General features: G+C 44.6%; 1 protein-coding gene across 1 annotated transcript in view; it reads left to right on the top strand.

Annotated features, from left to right (window-relative positions):
- Positions 1-20031, top strand: part of LOC144112427 (venom metalloproteinase antarease TserMP_A-like) — a 112167-nt gene that overhangs the window by 31710 nt on the left and 60426 nt on the right. Inside the window, exons 5-7 of the mRNA XM_077645261.1 lie at positions 10601-10725; positions 12367-12444; positions 16870-17009. Coding sequence (XP_077501387.1) covers positions 10601-10725; positions 12367-12444; positions 16870-17009 — 343 coding nt within the window. The remainder of the gene's footprint in view (positions 1-10600; positions 10726-12366; positions 12445-16869; positions 17010-20031) is intronic.

Below are 20031 nucleotides of genomic sequence, written 5' to 3'. Positions count from 1 at the left end.
TTTAAGATCTTTTTGAGAGAATAATTAAAAATATTTGAGAGAAATAAAAGTTACACAAATGAAATTTGAATTGATCTTTGACAATGTCGGTTCCCCCGCGCTCAATCCATCATCTGAATCATGCTATCTTTCCAGCTTTAACAATTTGCCTAACTGTGCCCACTACAGGAAAAATATGTCTAGGAGATTCCTCCACTTAAATCGGTCCTGTGCGAGATCACAGGTTATCTTGCCTTTGCATTACATGTCATGCTCATGCACATTTAGTCTTCTTAATTACGGCTAAGATGTCCTATACTGCCATACAAACAGACGAATACACCTACACTCAGCGGCTAAGTCTTTCGGGGGTATTTATGTGCAGCGTAACTGAGCTTTAACAGTGTTCACCAGCGGTTCAGTCGTCCATAGCGGTGTACACAGTACGCCCTCTATAAGTGCGAGCGCCACGTAGGAACGTCACCGAACGGTTAGGCTGAAAGCTGCGCAAGCGCACCATCATGCTGCCTATGGCATCAAGACTTCAAGAATCGAGTGCCTCGTTACCTGCTCAGCACATTTTTGAAGGGAAGATTTTGAGACTACTACTTGATCCAGACGCTCTTGTCATTGCGTCAGATAATAGGCACGGAGGTGCACTCACACATTACACTAGCCATATCTTTCCGATAGCTATTGCGCAGTTCTTTCAAGCACCACTTAATGCCTTAAGTGAGCTCTTGGTGGCACATAAATATATCTGTCATTAAAAACTGAAAACTTTCTTTTTTACAAAAATGTCCATAATCAACATTATGACTGTATAAAATCCTGGCACTGCTTATTGCCATAGATCTCCCTGCCGAAGAACACGTTCCTGAAAGGAAGCACTAGCGTGTTACCACAGTGAAAAAGGCGTCCAGTGGCTCTCAACGCAGATGCTGGTGTTATACGAAAACAATATCTGGGACTTATTAAAAGAGCTTAACTACTCAGCACAAGCGACATCGATGAGGCCTTTGGAAAGCTCTGTGAAAATACACCTCGTATGCACTCCTATTTTTTACTGGCCTAGAAAAATGTTCTCAACAACAGAGAAGACTGCAGTACGCTGCGAACATTTTTTTACTAAGCAGCAAGCCAATATAGCTGCAGGTTATTTTATACATCTTGATTGCAGAATATGTAACAAACCTACAGTCGCTTCCCCAAATATTGCTTTCTCACGGAACCCGTAAGCATGCTTGATAAACGGACATGTACGAACCTGTTAACTCAAAGCAGAGTTAGCGTAAAATGAAGGACAGTGAGTGTACTCACGTTCTGTAATTTCCGAGTGAGCTGGTAGATTGTCATCGCTGTGGCGCTTTCCGTCTGCTTAGTAAATGTACGTGCAATCAGTAAAGGAAATCGCAACTGGAAAACTATGTTTTGGATTCTAAATGTTCCAGATTCTGTTATGTAAGTTAACCTCCTTTATTTTATTTTATAACTTGATGTAATGAGGCTACCCTAGCAGTACTGTTGAAGGAACTAGCGGATATGAAATGGAATGTCACAGGGCTTAGTGAAGATAGGAGGACAAGTGAGTCATATACTATACTGAAGGTGGGGCACATATTGTGATATCGCTGATTAACGGATAGACGAAAAGTAGGTGCGGGATTCCTCATTAATAAGGATATAGCTGGCAACATAGAGGAGTTTTATAGTATTAATGAGATGATGGTAGCTATCGTAATTCCGTCCAATGGGAGGTATAGGTTGAAGGTGGTGCAAGCCTACGCGCCTGCATCCAGCCATGATGACCAAACTGCTGAAAGTTTCTCTGAAGACGTGTAATTGGCAACGAAAAAAGTAAATTCACAGTACACTGTTCTGATAGGCGACTTCAATGTGAAGGTTTGCGAGAAGCAGGCTGGCGACCAGGTAGTAGGCGACTATGGGATATGTTATAGGAATAGCAGGAGATAGGTATTAATAGAGTCCGCAGATAGAAATCATTTACGGACGATGACTACCTTCTTCCGCAAACGAGATAGCAGGAAGTGGACCAGGAAGAGCTCTTTTGGGGAGACTAAAAATGAAATGAACTTCATGCAGTGCACTCAACCTGGCATTGTGCAATATGTGGAGGTCGTCGGAAAGGCGCGCTGTGGCGAGCACAGTATGATAAGGCCTCGATTTAGCGTCCATTTGCTGAGGGGACGGAAGAAACTAGTGAAGCGGAAGCCCGGTAACGAAATAGCTGTAAGAAGGAAAGCAGAGGAATTCAGTACTGCGCTACATAACATATATTCGGCTTTAACTGAGGAGGACTATCTTAATGTTCAAACAGTAAACGATAACCTCAAATCCATCATTATGGAGTGCGTCGTAGAAGTAGGCAACAGGCTTATTGTACAGAATTCCGTCAAGAAATCGCAGGAGACGAAAGATATGATTAAGAACAGCAAAGCATGAGGGCATCTAACCCTACAGACAGAACAGATGTTTCAGAGCGATCGAAGTTAATAAATAGGTGGAAGGTAGCTGACATAAGCAAGTTTGATATCAAGAAAATCGAGCAGGCTCTAAAGAACGGAGGTTCAATAAAGGCGGTGAACAGGACGCTAGGCATAGGAAAAACTGGATTTTATCTGTTAACAGAGAAGGAGGGCCATGTCATTAGCAATAAGGATCAGAAAGTTAAAATATCTTAGAGTTCTACACAAATATATACAGAAGCCAATAAAATCAGAACGCTAATGAGATAGACTTTAGCGCATAGCAATGCGTCATACCGTCAATAACGAAATAGGAAGCAAAGAAAAGCTTAAGAGAAATACAAAGGGGTAAAGTAGCTAGTGAAGATCAAGCAACAGCAGATCTGTTGAAGGACGGAGGGGAGATTGTGCTAGAAAAAAAACTAGCCAGCCTGTATATGTAATGCCTTATGACCTCGACCATAGCAGCAGCTTGGAAGAACGCTAAACGTATTTTATTCATAAGAAAAGAGACGCCAAGTATTTGAAAAATTACAGGTCGATCAGCTTGCTCTGCGTTGCCTTCAAGGTATTTACTACGGTAATCGCTAATAGAGTCAGGGCAATTTTCGACTTCAATAAACCAAATTATCAGCTAGGCTTTTATTAAGGATATTTCACAATAGATCTCACTCAAGCTCTCTATCAGGTGATAGATAAATGCGCATAATATCACGAACCCCTATACCAGGTGTTACATGGAAGACTTTAAATAATATTCAAAAGATAGGTTTTTGGAGTAAAAATATGGCTTTTGCGTCATATTATTACCAGTGTTGGTGGATAGCGGAAAGGAGGTGAGTTTTCTTAAGCAGTAAGTTGGTTAACTAATTTTTAACAATTAACTTTTAAACTAATAAAGTTAGGTACTTACCTACAACACGAGGTTTGTAGTCGGTATTCTTTTCCTCCTTTCAGCCCCCTAATTCCTCTTCCCCAGTGCAGGGTAACCAACCGGAACCTCTTTCTGGTTAACATTCCTGCCTTTCCTTCCTCATCTTTTTCTATCTATCTGTAGTCGACCGTTAGTATCAGTTTTTAGAATTTGAAAAAAGCGAGTACCCTTGGCGCTGTGGCTCGACAAATTTTGGGTCTTTTTTATTATTTACATGCACTGAAAGGTTGCTGTGCCTGGAGGTTTTTCGAAAGCACATGTATTCTGGCATGATATTTAGAAATTTAGTCGAGCCATAGCACCCAGGATAATCACATTTTCAAAATTATATAGACAGGTATCGACTATACTAATGACTGGCGATAAATATCTGACTGCACCCAGTGGCCTAGCTGCTATAGATAAAGAATTAATTATCAGAAATTAGTTAACCAGCACAGTAGTTAAGAAAGTTCAAATCGTTCTCGGTTTCCACAGTCATTGTTAATACTATACCACAAAAGTCGTACTTTAAACCCAGGAAACCTATTTTTGAAAAGTACTTAGTCTTCCCAGTAACACCTTATATATAGCCTTCATTGAATACGAGAAAGCGTTTAGCTGAGTTGAAACCACAGCAGTCATGCAGGAATTGCGGCATCGGTGTGTAAAATAGACTGACGTCAAAATACTGGAAGACATCCACAGCAACCGCAGAGATACCATAGTCAGCCATAAAGACAGAAATAAAATTCCAAAAAGGAACGCGTCAACGGGAACAGTTGGGGACAATAGTTAATAGAGAATGCCTAAACAATCTGCAAATCGCTGACGATATCGTCTTGCTGAGTCACTCAGGAGATGAATTGAAAAGCATGATCAATGAGTTAGGCAGAGAGAGCAGAACGGTGGGTCTAAAAACTAACATGCTGGAAACCAAAGTAATGTTCAACAGTGAAACAAGAGAACAGCAGTTCACAACTGGTCGCGAGGTACTCGAAGTGGTAAAGGAATACATCTACTTAGGGCAGGTAGTGACAGCTGATCCGGATCATGAGAGGGAAATAACCAGAAGGATAAGAATGGGGTGGAGTGCATATGGCAGTCTCTCAGATATGAATGACAGTTGACATATATCATTCAAGATAAAAGTAAACAGCAGCTGTATGTTACCGGTACTCACCTACGGGACAGAAACGTGGGTGCTAACGAAAAGGGTTCAGTTCAGTTGAGTCAAATTTATTACCTTAAAGGCCCCCTTGTTCCGGGGTTGTTATATAAGGGGAGGTATTTTGATGAAAGTGAGCAAAAAAAAAGCGAATTTTATTTAGCACTGAAGGTGATCGGTTGCATGTTCTTGAAATGTACACTATGAAGCGATGTTGCCGACGTCACGGGGCAGGCCGCTGCCGTCCTTTCCTACTAGAAAGGAGAATGAAGCAGAAAAGGTGGCAGTACGCGCTGCCGGCCGGGGAAATTGCAGGGGATGACTGGGGCGGTGAGGTATGAGTGCTGCAGCTGTGTTATACGGCGATCGAATGAGTGATAATAGAAAAAAAATGACCAGGCTTAGCTTGGTTAAGCCAAGAATGCGTTGCATATCTCGATGGAGTTCCGTGCTGCTCCGTTGACTCGATAGGCTATTGACTCGATCGCCATTGAAACTGCCCGTGTAGCAGCGCTCGATCGCCTTTGAGTCGATAGACTATCGGTTCGAGGGCCCTCGAAATGCCCGTGTGACAGGGGTATAAGACAGTCCCGGCGAAGGACCGCAGCTCTTTTACACATATGCCGTGACGTCAATCATAGCGCAGCGCCCTTAGCGGGAGGAGCGGGAGTCAGATGGTCGCTGCGGCCGCGCGCTACCGCGCCAGTTGGGCCCCAGCTTTTCCTCCGTGATGTCACGCGTCGGCGCAGCGCCCCTAGCGGGAGGAGCGGGAGTCAGGTCGTGGCTGCGGCCGCGCGCGACCGCGCGAGTTGTGGCCCAGCTTTTCCTCCGGCTGTCGTGACGTCACGTCACGTGGTTTGGTGGCTGCCCGGCCGCGCCCAAGGGCTGAACTGAGCGATTGCAATATGCAACGCATAAAAATTGTGATGAATGGTCAGACTTGCAAAGCGACGACTGAGCGAAAGGGGTGGCAGTCCCGATAACGCTTTCAACGAAGAAATGCTGACGTCATACGAGTATGAAGAGTGCATTAATCGAGTGGCACACTTTTGGACAGCTTCATTTCCATTAATTTCAATTAGTGTGGGCTCTATATTGCAGAGGCGTATTCGAATTTTGGTCTGATAAGCGATTTAGATGCGAGTAATTTTATTAGTCCAAGGGCAAGGCGGAGACGGCACGTGGGAAAACTGTTTTACTCGATGCTGAAATGCGGTTGCCAATATGGGCGCGCCAAGATAAATCGGAAGACAAGGTGGCTTGTAGCTATTCATAAGATGTCAATAATTCAAATGGGGTGTTTGAAATGAACTATTTGAAGCGTTTTGGGCCGTGGAAACGAGAGAAGGATAAGACTTTACATTTATTAGGATTGAGGGGCATTAGCCACTTGTTACTCCAAATAAGTACGCTGTTAAGGTCTGTCTGAAGACTAAAAATATGACAAGTTATGAATAGTACGATAAAAAACACAGTCGTCAGCGGACATTCGAATAATGCCGGAACCATGGTCAGGTCAGTCATTAATACATATTAAGAAGAGTAAGGGACCAAGTACAGATCCTTGCGGAACGCCTGATGTAATCGATGATGTTAGATAGCTGGCAGTTAGGAAAGACTGATGAGAACGATTAGTGAAGAACTGCTCAATTCATTGTAGTATATTAGGATGTAAGTTCAGCAGTGCAAGTTTTACTAATAAACAAAGGTGAGGAATTTTATCAAAAGCTTTCGAAAAATGAAGAGAGATGGAATCAGTCCGTATGTTACGGTCAAGGTTATTGTGCAAGTCGTGGAGGAACAGCGCTAATTGGGTTTAGCAAGACATGCCCTTATGAAGCTCATGTTGCGAAGAATGGAAGAAATCACTTGATTCTAATAACTTTTGATTTGAGAGTAGATGACAAGTTTCATGAATTTGCAGGCTACGCTAGTTAATGAAATGGCGCGATAATTCAGGTGTGAGTCACTCTTACCTGATTTGTAGACTGGAACGACCTTCCGCATTTTCCAATGATCTGCAATATTCCCTAAAGAGAGCGACTGCGAAAAAATCAAAGATAATAGGCTGCACATGTTGAAATCACATTTTTCACCAGTTATGTATAAATCAAGTTGATAACAGCTGATGATGAGAGTTTCATGTTATCAATTATGGAAGCGACGCCATCTGCGAAAAATGAAATAGCTGGCAAGATGGCTTCTGTGTTGAACGAGGGTAACTGTCAAGGCGTATCAGATTCACTAGTTAAAGGAAATGAAAATGCGATGTTAAATATAGCTGCGCTTTCATGGCCAGCAAGCGCTCGTGCGAAGCGTTAGTCAAGTCAAGGATAGCGCAACCAGCCATCGAAAGAAAATTGATAGCTGTGACTTTAAAGAGTTCGAAAGTAGGCATAGTGCCTGAGAGAACAAACACCGGTTAATGACACCTAGTCGACATTGAGAAAAAGAAATGGGCTTGGGCAGGGCATGTAATGCGAAGGCAAAATAACCGCTGGTCCTTATGAGTAACGGAGTGGTTTCCAAGAGAAGGCAAGCCTAGCAGGTGGAGGCAGCAGGTTAGGAGGGCGGATGGGATTACGAAGATTGCGGGCATACAGCGGGAGCAGCTGGCAAAAGACAGGGAAATCGGAGAGATATGGGAGTTTTTGCCCTGCAGTGGGCGAGTTGAGACTGATTATGATGATGATTTTATTTCAGCCCTAGGACTTTGTTGGTTGCCACGGCTGGCCTCAGGAATCAAGCAAAGTACATAGATAAATTAGCTAATTACCTAAAATGTTAAAAACTATCTTACTTTTTCTTTAAGTAGGAATATTGTAGCTCATCCTGGAAATAGCCTAGACAAGAAAAAAGTTTCGCAAAAACTTTAGGTCGCTGCGATGCGCAGAAAAGTCAGAATGTAGGCGGCTTCACATCGTAACAGCATGCAGCGGGCGCGTCAGAATAGAATCTTTCTTTATTGCGCTGCGGACTGCGGACGTCAAAAGACACCCAGGCAGGCGGGCTGGCATCACGGCGGTCAGCTTCGTTTTGCGATCTCGCGGATTGCACGACGTCGGAACCCCATGGACTTAATCTTTGCGACCGCAATCCAGGACCATAGTGACTGAGGGTCCATTATTATATTTTTTTTCAGCGCCAGAAAGAAAGGCTCACGTGATTTTCCACTTCCGAGTGCACGACTAGAAAAGCTGCTTTTGCTTCAGCAGAACGTCTTATTCGCTGAAGTGTGCACAAGCACATTTAAGTATATTTATCTTTCACGACACCCTCATTGAGAATAAAGCTGAGCACTAAGCTCTTTGGTGAGCTTATATATATTACTTACCTCTGTTGCGCACACCTAAAGGAATTGTAAGTTTGATTTTTTTTTTCAAGATTCCTCTTTTCATAGAGGCATAATAAATACGAAACCTCTAAATTACGGAGCTTGCCGCTGAAGTTTAGGGACTAGATGAAGTTCAAATAACCTATTAAGGGGCTCAGAAAAAGTTGTTGAAAGCGGATCTAAAGTTTAATGGCTGACTAATTTCTCTACTGGTTTCTGGTTCAATAACCACTTACTAAAATATACATGCCCATTTGAAAAATCTGTACCGCCACTTTTTTAAGGGAACGTCTCGATGATTGTTGATCGGCAATCTGCAGTTGAATTTCTGCAAGGAACAAGCACCTGGCACTCAAAATTCATTCGCTAAAAAAGAGTCGATTGTTTTGCTTTCAAAATTACAATTTATTGACCGCCATGCAAGCTGAGAAGAGGTGCAAGAAACACAGAGAACTGCAATAAATTCTCGAAATTCTACCGCTACATTGCAACGCACACCATGTTTCTCTCGCGCACAGAATAAAATATCCGCCTCACCAATACAGGCTCCACTGCAGCGAATTATATGGTAGTGCTCGGCTTGAGGCCTTCTGCACAGGTGACCGCGTCAATGAAAACCTCATTTTTGTTTGGTTTATGGTTTATGGGGGTTTAAAGTCCAAAAGCGACTCAGGCTATAAGAGACGCCGTAGCGAAGGGCTCCGGAAATTTCGACTACCTGAGGTTCTTACATGCACTGACATCGCACAGTACACGGGCCTCTAGAACTTTGCCTCCATCGAAATTCGACAGCCGCGGCCGGGATCGAACCCGCATCTTTTGGGCCGGCAGCCGAGCGCCATAACCACTCAGCCACCGCGGCGGCTCATTTTTGTGTGTCCCAATAGAATGGCGTCTAAGGGGGGGGGGGGGATCAGGTCTGACCACCTTGGGGCGTATAGAGCGGTGTCGTTGCACCAGATCCATTTCAGTCGAAGGTATTCATTGAGATGATTCATGACATGTGCGGTAGAATGCTTTGTAGCTCCATCACGCTCGAGCCACGCTTCTCAGAGCATTATAAAACACAGGTCTCCAATGAAGTCTTTCTCTTCTCCTTCCGGAATTAATGCCTGGAAGAGCGCAATGCATTGTTTAGGAAATTCTGGCTTTTAGCTTTCCAAAGAGAAACAAACACTCCGGATGTACTCTGCAATGAACATGCTCTTTTGGCCTCTTTGCTGATCGCACAGAACCCGTAGAAGCAGTTTCCTTAAAGATATCAATCACCAATGATCTCTCCGCTGAAGGGTGGCTCTCCGGTGCCTGGCAGCAGAGATCTCGATGCTAGCCGCAGGTTCTACTTCATTTCTGAATATGCGAAAACGATGTCTACTTTTCTTCGGTCGCTATACTTCCTTCACTCTGCAACGCCTTTTCGAACGATGTTGTCACACGTCGCAGGTGAGAATGGCATGAGCCCTTTTTTTTTGCACTCCAAGAAACGAAAAAGACCACGTAGTAGCTTTGAGGTCTGATCGCAATCGCGATGACAATGCGCGTTTGCTTCCAACGCGGGGGCAATCTGTGTGTCAGTCGATCTAAGTTAGTTTAGCAGCATTACCAGCTAGCCGCCCCTGTGGATCAAATATCACGTCGGCAGTGTTACGCAAAGCTCACACCGGTGTGATCCAGTTAAGAGACATGCGCAGCCGCTGTTTTCTGGAGTAACGCCGCCTACAATAACGGCGGTTTTCTTTTTGTATCAACCAGCATATTTTTTTGTCGGCTAATGTGTCTTGACAACAAGCAGCAGTTGTGCAGATGCAATCTTCCCCTAAAACCAGAAAAGAGGAAAGTTTCATCTCATGTGAGAGGGGCTAGACGCGCCATATGTAAGGAGAGTTAATTCATCCACACCGAAGCAGTGGGACTCTGAGTTTTTCAGCTCACAGCTCTCATATGACGTAGAGCTGATTACTACATCCCGCCGGACAGCTGAGGCTCCTGAATATTCACAAGCCCCCCACCCTCCCCCTCCTATCTGCTTCCGTGAACTTTTATTATTTTTTTTATTTAGATATACTGTCAATCCCCAGTGGGATTGTCCTAGGAAAGAAGTTTCTGACTCATTCGTTTTATAGCAGCTCACATTTTCCTCCACATCTGCATATCTGATTTTCAGTCCGCGTGAGCACTTCTTCATGGCCGTGAAATAAGCTCTGTTAAGCTTAGATCTCTCACCTTTCTCCCGCGCATACGTCTACAGTCTGAAAATCGGTGCTAGAATTTTGTAAACAATGCTGAAAACTGTGTAAGGCAACCACAAAAAGTTCCTTACGTCATACAAAACTTGACATCGCGTGGACCTCTCGCAGCAGCAGCAGTTAATCGCTTCCAAACAATGACAAAGATGGTGGCGTACAGAGCGGGTACTCAGCCTTTCATGCAAGTTTGCTGTATTGCAATCATTTTGCATATTTTGCAAAATTCCAAAATAAGACCCTGCCTATACAACTGCGTTATGACCTGTGAAGGACGTATGCAAAGAACTCAGAGCACTAGTTCCTGCGGCCTCCGATTAGGACTTCCCTCCGACAGGTGGTGAGCGAATAGCCACAACCAGTTGTTATTGAATATTAATGAATCGATAAGCCACATCAAAATACATGTGTACATAATGCGCCATCTTTACAAAATGGGTACGGATGACGAAATAAATTTACCTCTGATTACCCCAGGTTTCCTCAAAGTCACTGTCCGAACCAGTGTGCTTATGAGTCAAGAATACATCGTAGGATTCAAGAGGTCCAATTATAGTGCAGTCGCTACTGTCATCGACTACGTAGCAGTGTTTTTTGCTTCGGTAAGTTTATCAATAATGTTTAAAGATATTTTGCCTAGCACTCATAAAGATTCTCTTTGACAAGTTGATGCCTTGTTGAGAGTTCTAAGCTTCAATTCTGTAACCCGTTTGTAAGTTCACGGGCTATTTCAGGTAATAGTTCTCTTAATTTCAGTCTCGCGGAATAATAGATTTGTCGTTCACTTAAGTACTTAGCCTCGAAGACGTCCATGAACGTATATTTCTTTTTTATTTAAAATATTTCTTAGCTTGAGAATTCAAAAATATTTTTATTGCTCAAAATATTTTCCTCAGCTGTGACTCGCAAGCCGTTCATTATGTAACAACGCTAAGCATATGCACTCCCTGTACTGTGTTGACTTCGACGCTAATATCACGTTTTTCGCCAGTCTTAGCGGCGGTTTTCTCATGACCGTGCTTAAACTGTGTGTTTTTCTCGTGGAATGACACGTGGTCAACACCGGCTAGACTTTCAACAGCATCTTTACAACACTGGCAAATTTTCCCGAACGCACACATCACAACTCTTGCTTAGGAATTCTTTACAGCCTCTCTAACGTACGCTAGCAGTTAGAAATCTTTGCACAATAAACATTCACAAGTACAGTGACAAAAGCGGTGCCCTGTAGGCAGCACACTTCGCATATATATGTGGATGAATGAAGCGCGGACGTTATGGAACAAAGGGACACCACAGGTGTGAAGCACTAAGAGATATCTGGAAAAGTATAATGGCGCCCATGCTGATCTTTAATGTACTGAATTTATTTCGAGGGCTTAAGCTCAGTCAGGCCTAGAAATAAGGAAGAGAGCTTTTAATAGATTCGTAATAGGTGCTCGCGCGAAAAGCACAAACGGAGCACTAATCAACGACATGGACTGGACATCATTTCAAGCAGGTGATATTCGGAGTGATAATGTTCTATGAAGAGTGCCTGAAGAAATTCCAATGATGCAGAAGGAGCGCTAAAAGGACAGTGGTACAAGAAGCCAGTACTAACCAGAAAGTATGTAGAGCGCAGAACGAACACCAAAACATTTACACAGGTAAAAAATGCAGACAGTGAGAGTTACAGTATTGCAATGTAAACGAAGCAGCTTTATGCCTGTATTAAAGTAGCAAAAACAAAAAAAAGGAATCATTCTACAAAAAGTACAGAAAGAGGGCCTACTCTTTTAGGCTATATTAGAGTGTCTTTCAATGCGAAACTAACAAGAGAAAATTCATCAAGATGATGCCACGTTTAGCTGCAGGAAGTTTGCACAAAAAGGTGCACGTATTTTACTAGAATCTGGCAGTGCCCATACAAATGTCAGTATGGACCCACTCAATCTTTCTATAGTATTACGATTTAGACATAGCAAAAGTAAAGTGAATGAACCTGTGGTATGCGTTAGAAAAGAGCGATTGGAAAATTTCTCGCTAAAACGCAATACAGTGAAGTAAGGGTACAAGTTCACCTTTAAAAATTAATTAAAGATAAAAATCCGGAAAGATATAATCAGGGACAAAATGTTGAAGTTTTCAAACGTACAGTCATCCTTGAAAAACTTATTTCGAGCAATGTAAATGAGATGTAATTTTGAAATTGGTGGCACCTGCAACCAGCCATAACAAATAGTGCTTCTTTTTCTACGCAGGTTAACAACTTTTTAGAAAAGTTTGACAAAAAGACCCTGGACTTGCAGCTTTCTGTGACCTCCCTTGTGCTATTGACGGTTAGTACTATATTTTAAAACTGGTGTAAATCTACTTCGGTTTTGATTGTCAACAAACACTAGTACTAGTGTACCATACGTCGTGCTGATAATTCACTGACATATATTGGTCCTGCGTTCCCAGCTTAGGACACTTGGTATATGCACTAAGGTATTTGACGGGGAAACTCTGTTCATTTCCACGGCTAATGCGGTGCGTTTCTTGAATAATTTGCCTAATGAACACGTTTGAACAGCAGAAGTTGTACACTTCTGTATTTGCCTGCTTCGAAGGGCAATGGCCGCTGTGTGCTATATGTTCAGAAAGCTACCAAGCAAGAAGAATTAGCGTAAGGAAGTTTGAGAATTAAGCGTCCCCAAGCAGCACAGGTAATTGACCCAACATTGGAACCGTACTGGTAAAGGCCGACCCTAGAAAGGGCCAGGATGGAACCGTCCAGTTGCAATATTGGGTCGATTACCTGAGGTGATAGGGTCGCGACTGCTGCGCATCTTGCGTGAAAAAAATGGCGCCGCCTATGGAAACCAAAGTCGCCCGCTTTGGAACGGATGCGCTGCGGATATAGTTCTTGCCTGCTGGTAATCTTAGCTTCCGTTCTAGTCGAAGTTGCTTTGGTGGCAATGCTTAACGCTATACATGACGTTTTCTCGCTTATATGCTGATTCAGGCTGTTTAAGGCGCAATGAAGCCTGCAATCGTGATCACGGCGTAAAGAAGAGAGGTGGTGCGACGGCGCGGCAGTGCTGTGGCGATAGAGCGGCCACTTAGTTTGACTGGAAGTGAGTGCCACCAACAGAGCCCACGCGTATTGCGGGGCTGTCAACTGTGCCAACACTGCTGGCACTGTGATGGAGCAACCGTACACGCTCGGGCAAATTGGCGAGCTACGACTGCATTCACTGACCCCACGGTTGATACGTGCCTGTTTTTTTTTGCTTAACCGAACAATTTTGAGTGGGTAGAATGTCTCACACAATTCAATGCATTAGTAATTTCATTTTGAACAGCGGAGAGATGCGTCGTCTGCTGAGCATACGTCGCGTGGCGCTAGCGCCCTCGACGTTACAAAGTGGGAACCAGAGGCGCACGCAGTGATTTATTGCTTTGTCTGGCTGACTAAAGAGACTTTTTATGACGCAATGCTGTTGACAGCACAGCGTGAGTTGCTGAATGGGGTAATATGAAGGCTAGGAACGTCTACCGCCTTCGTACAACTGAGTAAGTGCAGTGACGTGTTTTGATACACTGTGTTGAATTTATTGTGCACTTCGCTGCTAGAAAAAAATGCAGAAATATGTGCTAACACGTGGCACGAAGCATTTGGTACATGACTGCGATAGTGGCTAGGCGTTTTGCAAGGTTTGGTTTATGGGGGTTTAACGTCTCAAAGCGACTCAGGCTGTGAGGGACGCCGTAGTGAGGGGCTCCGGAAATTTCGACCACCTCGGGTTCTTTAACCTGCACTGACATCGCACAGCACACGGCCCTCTAGAATACCGCCTTCATTGAAATTCGACCGTCACGGCAGGGATCGAACCTGCATCTTTCGGGCCAGCATCCGATCTCCATAACCACACAGCCACCGTGGCGGCTAACGTTCTGGAATGGCCAGAACAGGTATCGATATTCACCTCTCCCATAGACAGAACTAACCTTGAAAAGAAGTGAAGGTTATTTCCTTTAGCGACGGTGTTTTCATGACTATGAGCTCCAAAGCATATCGACAGTGCTCACTTCATAAAAAGTGGATTTTCGAAAATATGCTGGAAAGACTGCCGCGTACTACCTCACCACCACTGATATAATTCTGTCAAGCCGAATTTACACGCTCTGAGCACAAGGCCGATTCTAAAAGCGTATTTTTTAAATTATACTTTGCAGTGAGGAGACGCGTATTTAGCAAACAAGAAAGATCTTTCAGCAGTAACTCCTGCAACCTGAGTAAGCTCACGAAACTGGCAGCTGAGCTGTGAAATGTGTAAAATGGTCGAGGTTTCCAGAGCCTACCTTCAAGTGATTCAATCATGAACAATATAGCGCTGATTATACAAGGCTTGATCAACCCCACAAAAAAGCCCCATGTAGCAGTGCTCCTCCTTGCGGCTGCCCAATGCGTAAAAGTCGCAATAACTTAAAGGGCCTTGCGCCGCCGTTGCATCACCTTTCTTTCCTCTACTGCTATCGTGACGGAAAAAAAATTTGATAAAAATGGGCAATCATTATATCGCTGGAATCATACATAAATTAGTAAGTTTAACACGTAATTCTCAACATGCATTAACGAAAGCACTTAAAAGTTTGCTTGACATGTGAGAAAAGGTATATTCTGGAGGTGGTATCCAATTAGGATTCGAGAAAGCAGATGGCGCTAGGGATTTTTTTTTTTACCTAAAGTACTTACGTTTTGCCGCATACTTGTAACCGCCAACGCATTGCATCGGAATTCTGGTGGCAGGAAAGAGCATGACTGAACCAGTTCGGTCCTAAAAGATTTCATAAAAGAATATTTTTACGCTCCAGCGGTAGCAGCGAGTTTAGTAGGACTTACTGCCACCAAGTAAGGTAATGGAATTGAAAAGTTTCATTGTTGTCCTACAGTGCACTATCAAGTAAAGGTACTTGCGCCTTCCTGCTGTATTTTCTTTTACATCCTTATTCGCGCTAAGGCCATGCCAAAAGTATTCGTTTCTCTGAAAGCGCATGTAGCAGCGTGAAATCAAATTCATTGCAAATTGCACTGGGCCTGAGCCTTGTAATGAAATAACACACAAAACAGAATCATCCCCGATATGAATAGATACACGGATAAATAAACGAGCGCGTTCTGCATCTTTTTTTTGAATAATTAAAATTGTTAAAAAGATGCCCAACGTGCATGCGATGAAAAATTATTTCATAAAAGAGCTTTTATTATTGCGGTCTCTGGCATTATATCAAAGCACTGAAAGTTCTTTTTTAAAAACTCCTGGCTTTTTCTGACATACGCACTCACACTGTTTCTGTAACAGCGCGAGATCATGGTAATCGTGAACACAGCGCACGGCAAGGGACATCAATAGAAGGCTTTGTATTCTCTTTTTTTCTGGAGTTTTTGGGACCATATCCAAATGATTCCTTCAAAGGCCAGTATGCATGCTTTGTTTTTGTTAGTTGCGATTCAAGTTCTACAGGTTCACTTATTGGTTTTATTTTATTGTGTATACCCTACCAAAGCACTTTAGACTATGAGGGACTCCGTAGCAGATAGTGCCGGATAATTTTGACTACCCGTGGTTCTTTATCGTGCCTCACCCTTTCCATCAGCAGCCGACCACAATAACCAGTGAGCCAGTGTGGAGGCTGAAAGCGCCACTTAATAGAGAGTTGTTCTGGGAAAAACAGGCTGTGCCTTTGGACGCCACAAAAAAAAGGCTTAGAGAAAAAAGCTTTCGTATCATTAACCGCCTTGCTGCAGGCGCGTTTACTGCACCGAAAGACGCTTTTTCCGGTGAAAGTAGGGTTCTTAGATGCACAGCGCCCGTGTAGCGAAGCCTTTTTTCTAGCATCCGCTACAGGAGAACCTCAAACAGCGTATATCTTTCGAAGCATACCAAATCCATGCCATTCTGCATGGTTCACATATTATTCTGGAACCTGTTATAATTCGTATGAGGCGCAGCGTAGAATAGAGGCTGGAAGTAGGAGGTATGAGAAGGACGTGGAAAGTTTATATCAAAGGTGCACATAAGAGAAGAGCTGGAGCTTTCATTACCTGCATATTTTGCGCGATCATTATTCGAAGTTTCTAGAATTCGATTATTCATTTAAAAATGCCCCCAACAAAAACAAGAACTTGCAGGTACCACCGCGGTGCCGAAGTTGTCAATTCACTTGTCCTCTGAGCCGGAGCGCCCGGGTTCAAACCCGACCACGGTGGCCGCGTTTCGATGTAGGCGAAGCGCATAATCCCCCGTGTATTGTGCGATGTCAGTGTACGTTTAAGATCCCCAGGGGGCCGAATATATTCCGGAGCCCTCCATTACGGCCCCTCTTTCACTCTCCCTTCTTTCACTCCCTCCTTTATCCCTTTCCTTACGGCGCGGTTTGGCTGTCCATCAAGATACGTCAGACTGTTCCTGTGCCATTTCCCATCCTGAAAAGCAATTTTCATTTTTTTTTGCAAACAGATGAAGATATATACGAGTCTGCAGTGTTTGGGAGAAAGATTCTAGGCTTAATACAAAAACATTTATATTTCAGCGACGGTTGTCTCAATTGCTCCGATTACCGTATCAAGTCTCTAGGAAAATTTTCGAGAACCAAGGTGCATAAACTGGAAGCAATTTCTAGTAATTAGTATACGCTAGTGGCCTTATGCTATATTCCTAGGCCGTGTAAAATGTCTTAACTTTCATGTCACCGTTATTTTCGTCTTCTTCACGCAGAAGTCTTCAGAAACGTTTGTCCAAGTTCTACCCAGCGAAAGAACCGTGATCAATGGGAGCACGCTTGTTAAGCTGAATCAATTCGCAGATTCCCGCCGAGACTTAATTGGCAAGGACGACATTGTGATTTACCTGAGCAAGTAAGTTTGGAAGGTACAGTGGTTAATGTATCGGGAAATTTAAGTGGCTCTAAATATGGTTGCGATTGCAGTGACATTGAAGGGCAAAAATGTCTTTTGGTTCGTTTTAAAACGTTACCTCGCTTAAGAAATTGACGACAGGAGGAGGACGAGGAAGAATAGGAAAGGAGGGAAGGTTAAGCAGCAGAATAAATGGTTTGCTGCCCTAAACCACGAGAAGGAGTGAGGAGATAAAAATCGAAGGAGAAAAGAGAGTAGCAGATAACTGAAGTCACTATGAAAAGTCAGCAAGTGTTCGGTAAGCAACAGTCTATTATGCAGGCCAGAAGTTCTCAAGAAGCAGAGCAGTGCCTTGGAAGCCTGCACCGCTTACGGTCGCCGCGGCCAGTGGCCGAGAATCTTCATTTCCTTCAGTGAGCGTTCACAAATATTGTGGGCTACATTCTCGTCATACGCGCAGATGGCACATGCAGCGCTATCAGTCATGCCGATTAACATTAATGCTCGGTGAAAGCTACACCAATTGACGGGCGACACAGCAGTTTCTTTACGTTGTGGTAGGCCGCATGGAAGCCGAAGCTTCAGATCTTGATCAAACAATTCTAAACAAAAATTGGGACATTGGGCGGAATTCCACGCAGCAAGCGTTATGTCCGGCGCAAGAGCGCGAAGCCTGCCTGCTGCGTCTGATCTCTAAAAGGGGATGGACACAAAATCGCCATCGTAGTGAGCAGTTCGCACAACCTCATCCTTGCTATGGCGCTGTGCCTCGGTAGGCATTGGTCGATAATGTCGTGCCCTTTACTTATGCAACAGTGATCTAGCTGTCGAATATCCGCCATCAGTTGTTCATGGGCTGCACATCGCAAAGCATCTTGTTAGCATTGGAGGGCAGCTTTGAAATCGGGAAAAATAGAACACTGCTGAGGGCGCTGCTGATTGGTGTGTTCAATGGCGACACGAAGAGCGGTGAGACAACAGATAACCACCTCATAGCACACCGTGTCAAGAGGAGGTTGCTTGCTTGCATGATGGTGAAGATGTGCGAGAATAAGGTTCAAGCTGGAGAAATAATTTTTCAAAACACGTACTGCTACTTTCCTAGAAAAAAGGAGATTAACTCAAAAGCGCATATTTTTCCTCGGAAATGCTCCGGTCTGAAATTTGCTTGCAGTTATGCAAGTGGTTTAACCATTCGCCGCACATACACAAGTTCTGGGCCTCATCTTGCTGCTTCGTGGGGCATAAAAAATCTCCAGTTGCTTTCTGGTCTGACGTCCAGAGTGTGGAACGAAATACTGAGGAGGAGGAGGAGGAGGAGGAGGAGGAGGAGGCGGAGGAGGAGGAGGAGGAGGAGGAGGAGGAGGAGGAGGAGGAGGAGGAGGAGGAAAAACTTTTATTGCTCTATTAAGCAGAGGTGTTAGCGGCTTTCGGATGTCTTCATCCTTCGGGCTGAAGTCCCGGTTGATCCGGTGGTTGGTTCCCTTGTTCCAGGGCCCCACTGAGCCGTGCCACCTCGCATGCGTGCTGCACTAGTCCTCTTTGTACGGACAGCTCGCTGCTGGTGAGCAGGCCCTCCCACTTTTCCGCATTGGGCTCTTTTAACCTATGCAAGGAGAAGTTGTTCCTGCATTCCCATGTGATGTGGTATAACGAGGGGTTGCCCCGCACCACGTGCATGTGTCCGCGTATTTGTTCGAATACATTTTGTGGAGTGTGTGTAAGTTGTGGAAGGTTCCTGTTTGCAGTCTTCGCCAGCCGACTGCTTCGTGTTGTGTTAAGAGTGGGTTTGGCGGGGGATACGTTGCTCTCCTGCCTCTGATAATTCAGCATCTCCGCGAACGTTGGCTCCACCGTAGTCCGTTGATGTATCCGCTCGGTTAGTAAGCTCGCGAGCTAGAGCATCGGCCCTCTGGATTCCCTTCATTCCGGCGTGTCCCGGTACCCAGAAAATCTTATGTTGTATTTGTGTGCTCGTGGGCCCTGCTTGGAGGATTATGAGCAGCGCCCTTTTGCTGACTCTACCTGCGGTGTAGTGTATGCATTCCGTTTTTGAATCCGTGAGAATTGTGAGCGACTCGTTCCTACGGTACCCTTCCGCTACCGCTAGAGCTACGGCGGCTTCTTCCCCCTCGGATACCCTACAGCCTCTCAGTGTTGCGCAGATGGTCATGTCACCTTTGTGGTTCACCACCACTGACGCAACTCTGCGTTCTTTAGAGTTCCTGTTCCACGGATGTAGGGCAGCATCCGTATATACTACGTTTTTGTCCATCGCGAGGTGCTTTTCTACATTTTCTGCCCTTGCGGCTCGCCTTGCCGAGTGCAAGTTTGGGTCCATGTTCCTAGGTATGGGGCACACACTGTTGGTTTGGCGAATGTAATCGGGAATGCTCGCTTCCCTATCCTCTGTTTCGTTACTGATGTATCCCAACCTTAGGAGGAGCGTTTTGCCGGTGGTCGACTGCTGAAGCCTATGCAGCTGTGCACCGAGTCGAGCTTCTCTCAGTTCTTCGAAGGTGTTGTGTATTCCCAGCTTTAGCAGTTTTTCGTTCGACGTATTCCTTGGCAGGTTCAGCGCCGTCTTGAATGCCTTTCTGATGAGTGTGTCTGCTTGTTCTTTTTCATGTTGTGTCATGTTGTGGTAGAGGAGCGAGTATGTGATGCGGCTGACCACTAGGCTCTTGACCAGCTTGATTGTGTCGCTTTCCTTCATGCCGTGCCTTCTCTGCGATATCCTAGTAATCATTCCGCTGACTTGCTGCGTTGATTGTTGGAGGAGGCTTAGTGTGTGGCCGCACCCTCTTCCGCATTGGATCCACATTCCTAGGACCCTTATCATGCTGCGTTCTGGGCGAACTTGCCCTTCTTGCCGTATTTCGATCTTCACCTTGGATGGCTTTTTGCCGACGCGCAGGACCTCCGAAGATCTCGGTAGAGCATGCAAGTCCTCTCTCTCTCTGACATATCGTTCGACGCATGTCGCCGCTTGCTAGATTAGTTCTTCTTTCTGGCCTAGCAA

The sequence above is a fragment of the Amblyomma americanum genome, unplaced genomic scaffold (assembly GCF_052857255.1).
Source record: "Amblyomma americanum isolate KBUSLIRL-KWMA unplaced genomic scaffold, ASM5285725v1 scaffold_109, whole genome shotgun sequence".
Taxonomy (NCBI): domain Eukaryota; kingdom Metazoa; phylum Arthropoda; class Arachnida; order Ixodida; family Ixodidae; genus Amblyomma; species Amblyomma americanum.
The sequence above is the reverse complement of the archived record's forward strand: the minus strand, read 5'-3'. Positions and strand labels throughout refer to the sequence as shown.